The sequence below is a fragment of the Coregonus lavaretus genome (assembly GCF_964263955.1).
Source record: "Coregonus lavaretus genome assembly, chromosome: 28".
In the NCBI taxonomy this organism is placed as follows: domain Eukaryota; kingdom Metazoa; phylum Chordata; class Actinopteri; order Salmoniformes; family Salmonidae; genus Coregonus; species Coregonus lavaretus.
This window is the reverse complement of record NC_140015.1, coordinates 16,401,120-16,411,598: the sequence shown is the minus strand read 5'-3', so window position 1 is coordinate 16,411,598 and position 10,479 is coordinate 16,401,120. Positions and strand designations below refer to the sequence as shown.

Sequence of the window (10,479 nt, the reverse complement as noted above, 5' to 3'; positions counted from 1 at the left end):
TACTGACATTTAATTCCCAAATATGACATCAGTGTGATATTTATAGATTTGTCTCTATGCGTGATTGTAGCATTGTAGTGTGCAAGATGCTTTATGTAATATCCAATTAAATGTCAAATTAATCATGTGTTCTGACTTACCAAGGGGAAAGAGTATCATGATGATGTACATTGTCTAGTTTGTCTGGTTGTCATGATGGAAGCTCATAGTGATCTACATTGTCTGGTTGTCATGATGGAAGCTCATAGTGATCTACATTGTCTGGTTGTCATGATGGAAGCTCATAGTGATCTACATTGTCTGGTTGTCACGATGGAAGCTCATAGTGATCTACATTGTCTGGTTGTCATGATGGAAGCTCATAGTGATCTACATTGTCTGGTTGTCATGATGGAAGCTCATAGTGTTCTACATTGTCTGGTTGTCATGATGGAAGCTCATAGTGATCTACATTGTCTGGTTGTCATGATGGAAGCTCATAGTGTTCTACATTGTCTGGTTGTCATGATGGAAGCTCATAGTGATCTACATTGTCTGGTTGTCACGATGGAAGCTCATAGTGATCTACATTGTCTGGTTGTCATGATGGAAGCTCATAGTGTTCTACATTGTCTGGCTCATTGGCTCTTGACCACCTGAGAAAACACAATTGAAAACCATGTGATAACTATTAATGTATGCATTAACCATTACAAATACCATACCTAGGCTCTCACAATCTCTAATGCACACATGTCGCCTTGGAAGGAGAGGTAAGGCAATACTCTTCATTTTTCATTTTCAGGACAACCATGGTAGAGAAAGGGCTAGTGTGGGCATTGTAGTGGAAGCAGTGGACCTACACATAGAGGAGAGAGAGAAATTGAGATTCATTTGTCTTCATTAACATGGTCTCTGGCCCAGACTCCTGCCTGCTGTTAGCAATGAGCCTGCCTGCTACCCTGCTCTGCTCTGAGAGACTGGTTCCATGCATACACAAATCCCCAAGATGTCTGTCCTTCCTCTGCTACAGCCCAGCCCCAGCCTCTGTCTGTCACACAAGGTTAATTTATCCCTCCCAACCCTCTCTCTCTCTCTTTCTCACACTCTTTCTCCCACTCCCTCTCTCTCCGTCTCTCATTTTTCATAAACCTCCATACACCCCATTATTCATCTGCCATCTTGCAGATAGAGCAGAGCGGGAGCTGAGTACCTGCACAGGCAGGCTGCTTTCCCTGGTGCTGAATTGGTGGACCATTGGGCAGAGGGAGAGTGAGGAGGGGTGGGGGCAGGGTTGCAGCAGGCAGCTCTATTTGGTTATACTTTGCAGATGGAGGAGATGGGGGTGGGGAATGAAGGCAGACAGAGAGGAGGGAGTGGTTTTACAGTAAATTGACAAGTGGTTCCTGTGGAGAAGGGTCGATAAGAGAAGGAGAGAAGGATGGAGAAAGAGAGGGAGAGAGAGATACATAAAACAATACTTACCTTACTATCTCTGACTTTGCTGAGAGCTACTTTGAGGAAGAATGTACTTACTATGACTGTGACATGTGGTTGTCCCACCTAGCTATCGTTAGATGAATGCACTAACTGTAAGTCGCTCTGGATAAGAGCGTCTGCTAAATGACTAAAATGTAAATGTAAAATGTAAATACAATAATGCATTGATTCATTTCCCATTTAGTGTTACCTGCTAATTTCAATTTGAGATGAAAGATGGATCAGTTATAAGACATGTAATCAGGGACAACCCTGCGGGGCCACATTGTGTCCTGAACTTTGTTGTAGCTCCTTTAGATTTGCTTTATTGTAAGTAATTGGATTACATTTGAAAGGAGGCCACCTCCCTTGGTTCTTAAGACCAACGTTTGTTATCTATCTACTGAAAGGCTACAAAGAAACATAACACTACAATCAGAGTCTGTCACTACAGTACTAGCTAGCTCCGTTGAGAACCATGAACCACGAATCAGAAATCAGAAAGAATCATGAATCCGAAGACCCGCCTTTCTTAGAGAAGAGCCTTGGGCCCTGCCCTTTTTCCCACAATCATGGTGAACATCGCCCTCTGCTGGTCAACAGTTATTAAAGCACACTTGCTGAATGGAGAGGCAGCATTCTGTCTTCTGGCTGATGTGGGAAATGTGATACAGTATATTACATAGACTCCCTCCAAGAGGGGATAATGGAATAAACTTGAGCATGATATGAATGTGAAGTAAACATATGATGCTGCTGTAGAGATACACCCAGAGAAACTAACTGTTTGAGGGGATGGGCATTTGATCATAATACATATTCATCGCAAATATGAACACACTATCCTTGTGTAGTGTGAAGAGTATTCTAATGTACACAACATGATTGAGGTAGACAAATGCTTTAAAAGGTGTAAATTAGCACACCACAATGTAGCACCACTGATTTATAGGGCCAGTACACATCCTCTTAGATAGACCTTGTAGGCGCATGCGAGACAGAATTAACAGGATTAGATGTACTTAACCAAATGACGAATGAAATGGCTCCCTCCCTGGTAAAAAGCAGATTATTTTTTCATCAATTGGATTAGATGACCGCCGGGTGAGGAAAATAGTAATCAGACCACAGTCATCTGTCTGGTTGACACAGACCTAGGCCTATTGGCTCAAAAAGCCTAGCGGTTGAACAGTAGGCTATAAACCTATTTAATCCCTAGCCGGCTAGCCTAGTACTTCACAACCCTACCTGCTCTCTTGATAGCATTGCTTGATAGCCTTCCATACTCTTCAACCTCCTTGACCTAAAACATATTGACCTTGTTCAGGTGCCACCTGCCTGCTGTGTTGCACCTGCCTACTTGCATCACTGCAGATTTCCCAGTTCACCAATGGGTGCATAGTAAAAAAATGTTTGGCCTACGGCAGATCCATATCCATATTATAGGCCTATAATGTATTCCGTGTGATTTATGAATTTATGCATTCATTGTAGTGTTTTGCGTTTGTTTTGACAGATAGCTAGGCTACCAAACTGTCAACAGGTGACACACCTACGTGCTTTGACATGTTTTTCATTTGGTATACATGTTGAACTAAAGTAGGTCTCGCTGTTCAGCAAACTTCCTCAATTTTCACACTGTAATGAAACCCTAACTGTTGAGGATATGGGCCATTCTCCGGCGTGTGACAGCGTCACTGAAACCGGTCAGGTGAGAATTTTGAATGCACTGCGGACGATCCCACACAACACAACCTTGTATTTATGCTCCCAACCACTAGGAGGACCACTGGGATAGGCACCGTGTCGTGGTGGTATAAGGAAGCGAACTCCAGCAGGACAATAACAGTATCGAAGTACAGGAGAGAGAGAGAGAATAGTTCGAAGAGTACACTACATGGGGACGCGAAATGGCATCTTCAAGCAGCGAGAGGAGGGCATTTGCTCACAAAATTAATCGGTGAGACTCAAATTTATATGTACTCAGTAGGACAGCTAGTTCGCGTGACATGACGGACAGACCGGGTAGTGCAGGATTTGGGGGTATCACCTGACCGTAAACCGCGCAGACTGAATAGGAACTGAGACAGACGGAGGCGAGTCTATTGTTCAGCATATGGACGTCAAATTAAATGTGAATTTATCATTCACCCTGCCATTGTTTAGAAAACGAAATCTATTTTTCATACCTTGAGATTGTTACTTTGTTGCACACACAGACAGAACTAGATCACAGCAATCATTTTGCTAGTAGGCTGACACTCGAGCCATCAAACGTGTTGGCTACTAGTTACCTAAATTACTTTATTTGACATTATCTTACGGAGCCCCAAGTAAAACGGATATAAAACTATAATTAGTAGTTATCTAGTCATACTAGCTATTGAAATTCGCTTTCCCGTCGACCTGTGGGATAACAAGACGTGGGTTAGGTTACACAAATATTGTTGCACTGCAAATGAACTCTGCTTGATACTCTGTGCTGTCACTCCTAGTTCAAGTCATACTGCGTAGAACTCTTTCTGGGGGTAGTTCTGTAGATGGAACTGAAAAGTCTAGCTCTTATGGAGTTCTGCTCTACAATGAAAACAGAAGTAGGCAAGATGGAGTCCCCCTTTTCCTGTGGGAAAGTAAAGTATCTTTATTATTATCCACAGAATTAGATCAGACCTATAGCTGTAATATCACCTTGCAAGACATGCTGCATTTTCCAGGTCCACCATTGTTGAGTTGAGTTCATACTTGTGTTCATCAAAGCCTTGATCAGGGAACTGCATGCTAAGCAATTGATTGCGTGGTGTAAGGTGGGTGGGTATATGGGAATAGGCAATACATGGTAGGACATGCTAATAGCAGGTGTCCCCCCCCCACACACACACACACACTTTCAGAATAAACACACTAGCCTAGCTGTTCACCTTGCAGCCTTCATGTAATCTTCATATAATCGTCTGAGAACCTCCTTCATGTTATGGGTGAGTGGCCCTTGGAGGCTACTGAGAGCAGACTGGATATTTGATAAGAGATGTCTATCAGCATCACAACATGCAGGTAAACATGTCACATCAAAACCAACAGGGAGGAAATCTCAATGACATCTTGGAATGTCAGCAGTCCAGTACGAAACAGTCAACAACACCACAACAGGCCCATACCTTATATCTCGTATTAGGACTTTCTGACTGGCCCATACCAGACTTATTATACTCACCATGGTATGTCTGCATATTTCTCAGTCTCACATGATTATCATATTGAGTTAGCCTAGCTAATGGTGAATAGTGCTGTTCCCTCTGAATGTTGACTGGTAGCCTACTAGTTCAAATTGTATCAGTTAATCTACTACTAGGCTATAGCCTAACCTAGTAGTAACTGAGTAGAGTGCTGGATTCTACAGCTTAGGCCTAATCATTGCTACAGTTTCTCCTCTCTCCCCAACTCTGTTATTATCCAGTCCTCCCTCTCTCCCTCTCCTCAGTGGGAGCCAGTCCATTGTATCGGTTCAGGATGCAGGAAAGGGTGTGACGGGGTGTTCCGCCTATTGCCCTTGGAGGCGATAGCTCTCCTTTATCCTGTTTAAAGTGGGGATTGGAAAAGGTAGCACATTTAACGGCAGAATAACACTATCCCAAACATATTGTTGTGATAGTGTTATTCTGCCGTTTCCAATCCGCACTTTAAACAGGATAAAGGAAAGCTATCGCCTCCAAGGGCAAAAGATTGTTGTAGAGTTCCAGCTTGAAAGGGTTGTGTGATTTTGGGGTAGCAGAGTTATTTCTGAGAGATGGGGAGGGGCGGGTGTAGTATGTCATGGGGAGAAATTACATTTGAGGGTCTCCTTTTGAAGCAGAGAGCAGTAGCATTTAATGTGTGGAATGAAGACATTAGTTTGTCGATAGCGACCGTGACCAGGGAATTTCGGAAGCCCTTGCATCTGTGGGTGTGTTGTGTGTGTGTAACTGTGCGTGTAACTGTGTGTGTGTGTGTGTATCTATGCATGTCTGTGTGTGAGAGAGAGTCTGAGAGATTGAGTTGGCCAGTCCGTTATACATTTGTGGAAGAGCAGCTGCATACTGTCTCTCAGAGGATTGGGGGCCTAGTTTGGCTTTGTCCCCCCTCTCTAAGCCTCCCATTTGCTATTGGTCCATAAAGGCCCAGGCCAGGGGTAGAGAGAGAGTTATGGCGCTCTGCCTGGTTTCTGTACTAGGCCCAGCCACCTCTCCTCTCTTCTCCCACAGATCCGGCTTGACTCCCATTCACAACAGCTGCTGGCATTCAGCACTGCTACTGGTACCAGCTGCTGGGGACTGGGTAGTGGGGAGAGAATGGATGGAATACATGGGCTGCTCACATCTGATAAGAAGTCAAAACTGGAGAGCTATTATGAAATCTAAGGCAGGCACATAATTATGTATAAAACACATCTAGCATGACATCTGGGAGTAGGCTAACTGTAGCCTACATATTCATAGTGGTTTAAAGCAGCAATAGGCAAAATGTAATAGGTTTAACTCTGGGTTATCTGCAGCAAGGGTTTTGTTTAGCCTATGTAAATTGGCCTATTTGCATGTGCATGATAATAGTGAGGCAATTAGATTTTTGGCACCTCGCTGGAGAGATTTTAGCTGAGTATTTCTTGGATCTAGATTATGGAGCATATGAATCTGAGGCTCACACATGCAAGTTTGGTCATCAAATCAGTTGTACTCAAGTTAACCGTCTTTATCCACTGACAGAATGATTGCTATTCTGGTATTTATTATGTCTAGACTTGTTTCTGTTTGGCTTCCTGAGGATACAGCTGTGAATGAAAAACGGTTTTTCCCATGTTTGAGCATAACTGTACTCTACCGTTTCCTGTCTGTCTGTCTCTGTCAGGACGGTGGCTGCAGAGGTCAGGAAGCAGGTATCCAGAGAGTATGGCTCCCCTCAGCTCTCCAAGAAACGAGGAGCACACCAACCTGTAAGTCACAGTGTGTTTAAGCTTTTGTGTCTTTGTTTTTAGGTATATCACCTTATCTTTGGTCAAAGATGAGGATGGAATTTGTATGGTTAAGTTGAATTTACTGCTTTGGAAACAAACCACTTCTTAAGGAGGTCATCAACCACTTCTGAGGATGTCATCTATTTGTGCATTATAAGGCCAGCTCCGCAGTGCTCTTACTGAAGTGGAGCCAGTGTCTATGTAAACTCAGCAAAAAAAGAAACGTCCCTTTTCCAGGACCCTGTCTTTCAAAGATAATTTGTAAAAATCCAAATAACTTCACAGATCTTCATTGTAAAGGGTTTAAACACTGTTTCCCATGCTTGTTCAATGAACCATAAACAATTAATGAACATGCACCTGTGGAACGGTCGTTAAGACACTAACAGCTTACAGATGGTAGACAATTAAGGTCACAGTTATGAAAACTTAGGACACTAAAGAGGCCTTTCTACTGACTCTGAAAAACACCAAAAGAAAGATGCCCAGGGTCCCTGCTCATCTGCGTGAACGTGCCTTAGGCATGCTGCAAGGAGGCATGAGGACTGCAGATGTGGCCAGGGCAATAAATTGCAATGTCCGTACTGTGAGACGCCTAAGACAGCGCTACAGGGAGACAGGACGGACAGCTGATCGTCCTCGCAGTGGCAGACCACGTGTAACAACACCTGCACAGGATCGGTACATTTGAACATCACACCTGCGGGACAGGTACAGGATGGCAACAACAACTGCCTGAGTTACACCAGGAACACACAATCCCTCCATCAGTGCTCAGACTGTCCACAATAGGCTGAGAGAGGCTGGACTGAGGGCTTGTAGGCCTGTTGTAAGGCAGGTCCTCACCAGACATCACCGGCAACAACGTCGCCTAGGGGCACAAACCCACCGTCGCTGGACCAGACAGGACTGGCAAAAAGTGCTCTTCACTGACGAGTCACGGTTTTGTCTCACCAGGGGTGATGGTCGGATTCGCGTTTATCGTCGAAGGAATGAGCGTTACACCGAGGCCTGTACTCTGGAGCGGGATCAATTTGGAGGTGGAGGGTCTGTCATGGTCTGGGGCGGTGTGTCACAGCATCATCGGACTGAGCTTGTTGTCATTGCAGGCAATCTCAATGCTGTGCGTTACAGGGAAGACATCCTCCTCCCTCATGTGGTACCCTTCCTGCAGGCTCATCCTGACATGGCCCTCCAGCATGACAATGCCACCAGCCATACTGCTCGTTCTGTGCGTGATTTCCTGCAAGACAGGAATGTCAGTGTCCTGCCATGGCCAGCGACGAGCCCGGATCTCAATACCATTGAGCACGTCTGGGACCTGTTGGATCGGAGGGTGAGGGCTAAGGCCATTCCCCCCAGAAATGTCCCGGAACTTGCAGGTGCCATGGTGGAAGAGTGGGGTAACATCTCACAGCAAGAACTGGCAAATCTGGTGTAGTCCACGAGGAGGAGATGCACTGCAGTACTTAATGCAGCTGGTGGCCACACCAGATACTGACTGTTACTTTTGATTTTGACCCCCCCCCCTTTGTTCAAGGACACATTATTCAATTTCAGTTAGTCACATGTCTGTGGAACTTGTTCAGTTTATGTCTCAGTTGTTGAATCTTGTTATGTTCTTACAAATATTTACACATGTTAAGTTTGCTGAAAATGAACGCAGTTGACAGTGAGAGGACGTTTCTTTTTTTGCTGAGTTTATATATATATATATACGAGTGTGTCAAAAGTAGATGACATGTAGGCTTAATCACTCATATTATCCATCTCTTTTCTTGGCTCACTATCTCGGTGTGGCCTGTAGCTTGTGTGGTCCTGGTGGAATAGATGAGGTGTATGAATATAATGCTTCTCCGGGGCTGCGTTCAGTAAATAAAAACCGTTCAATTGAACGGAAACGGTGTTGTACTGAACGACCAGTTGAAACACGGGTAGGGGTTGGGTTGTGTTTTCAAAATGCACCGCTGCCTTTTAAATATGTCACTCATTGCTTCAAACCACACACCGGCACACCCACCGAACTGAGCAAACGTATCTCAGTCTTTTCAAGAACGTACAAGAATGTTTTGGGAAAACGTGTCGTTCAGTACAAACTGTTCCGCAAACGTTCAAGTGAACTGAACGCATTGATTGTTAAGAAGGTATTGATTGTTAAGTTGTGTGTTATTGATTGATTGGTTGTCAGGTGCCGCTGACAGAGGTGGTGGAGCCTGTGGACTATGAGGAGTATGTGAGTAGCCACGCCCCTGGGGCGGAGCCTGGCCCCCTCAGACAGCTGATGGAGTTCCCCCCAGATGACCTGGAGCTCCTCCTGCAGGACAGAGAGTGTACTACACTGGAGCCCCCTCTGCCCGAGGAGTGAGTCCGCTAACATACACATACTATGTACATTATGTACAGTACACACACCAGTGTTTCCCATAGCATTATGTCCCCTTGCTTAGCTCTGTTACCACCTGCCTAAAATAGTTTGGCTTCAATGGATTTCAAATGGCAATTTTGGAGCCAGGGGCCTGGATGTTGCGTTGAATTCAATTCCTTTGTGCCCCGCCAAGAAAATAATCTAGAGGGAAAGACTGACACACACATGCTAGCTCACATAACTAGGACATATTGACACACTTTACACAGCATTATCATGCTACTGGACAGGCAGAACACCCTGTACCTTTCCTATGCCATTGTAATATTTATGTCATACTATATAATTAATGTGTTATTTCTACAGCACATTTGACCCAAGAGTGAGAGATGCCTTGGGTGTCTACACAGATGACTGGTTGATCATTCAGAGGAAGTGAGTGTCCCTCTATCATGTGTTCCATGCCTCCCTCGTTTCCATTCCTTTATCCACATTGATTTACAATCGATTTGTAGCATTGGTGGCCATGATGTACATTATCTCTGTGATTACAGATGAGGATAATGTATTTTGTCATGTCTGTAGGTATCAGCGTTACAGTACAACCCACACCCCCCATAACTCTGAGCGACAGAGGGAGAGGCAGCGAGGGCTGGTTAAGCAGACCTTTGAACTGGACGAGGCTGCGGCCGCTGACCGCCAGGACGACCAAGACGATGCTAAGCGGCGGTCAGTCTCTCTGGATGACACGCCCCGGGGTAGCTGGGCCTCCAGTATCTTTGACCTGAAGAACTCGTTGCCGGACGCCCTGCTGCCCGCGGTGCTAGAGCGCACGGCTGCAGAGGACATGGACCGCCGCAACGCTGAGGCCCGCATGCAGGGGCGCCACCCTGACCTGCTGGGGCTCTTCCCTCCTCCCGACGAGGTCTGTCCCAAATAATATTCAGATTATCTATACACTATTCACTTCTATTCAGCTCAGTTGTCTGTCAGCATCAGTTGCTAAAGTGCTAGCCGACTTTGTGTAGAATAATATAGCTATAACTTAGAAGCCTACGGAAACTATATTAGAAAGTTAATTATAATACAAAAAAAATATTATATTGCTAAAAATCAGGGCAGTTCCACCAGAGACATTGAAGCACATCTATGAAATGGATGTTCAATATCATGGCCTACTTCTCAGCCATGTGACCATCTGTTTGCCTCTCTTGCCTCATTTTTTACAATGTTGGAATCATGGAAATAGAATGATTATTCTAATTCCATAGTTAGAATATATTAGTGGGCACTTTGAATACAGTGTTGTTTGACATGACAACAAATGAAACTGGCAGGGAGGAGTTATTGTGACAGGGTAGGAACCAAAGTGTTGATACAGTGCATTCGGAAAGTATTCAGACCCCTTGACTTTTTCCACATTTTGTTATGTGACAGCCTTATTCTAAAATGGATTAAATTGTAATTTTTTCTCATCAATCTACACACAATATACCCCATAACTACAAAGCAAAAACCGTTTTTTAGATTTTATTTCTCCAGATATATATAAAAAAAAAAACTGATATCACATTTGCATAAGTATTCAGACCCTTTACTCAGTACTTTGTTGAAGTACCTTTGGCAGCGATTACAGCCTCAAGATTGGCACACCTGTATTTGGGGAGTTTCT

General features: G+C 44.4%; 1 protein-coding gene across 1 annotated transcript in view; it reads left to right on the top strand.

Moving 5' to 3' along the window:
* The first annotated feature begins 3,249 nt into the window (after positions 1-3,249).
* LOC311104366 (dedicator of cytokinesis protein 7-like) overlaps positions 3,250-10,479 on the top strand; it is a 49,654-nt gene continuing 42,424 nt past the window's right edge. The window contains exons 1-5 of the mRNA XM_084146182.1: positions 3,250-3,418; positions 6,337-6,421; positions 8,631-8,803; positions 9,174-9,242; positions 9,393-9,732. Coding sequence (XP_084002308.1) covers positions 3,369-3,418; positions 6,337-6,421; positions 8,631-8,803; positions 9,174-9,242; positions 9,393-9,732 — 717 coding nt within the window. The 5' untranslated portion in view covers positions 3,250-3,368. The remainder of the gene's footprint in view (positions 3,419-6,336; positions 6,422-8,630; positions 8,804-9,173; positions 9,243-9,392; positions 9,733-10,479) is intronic.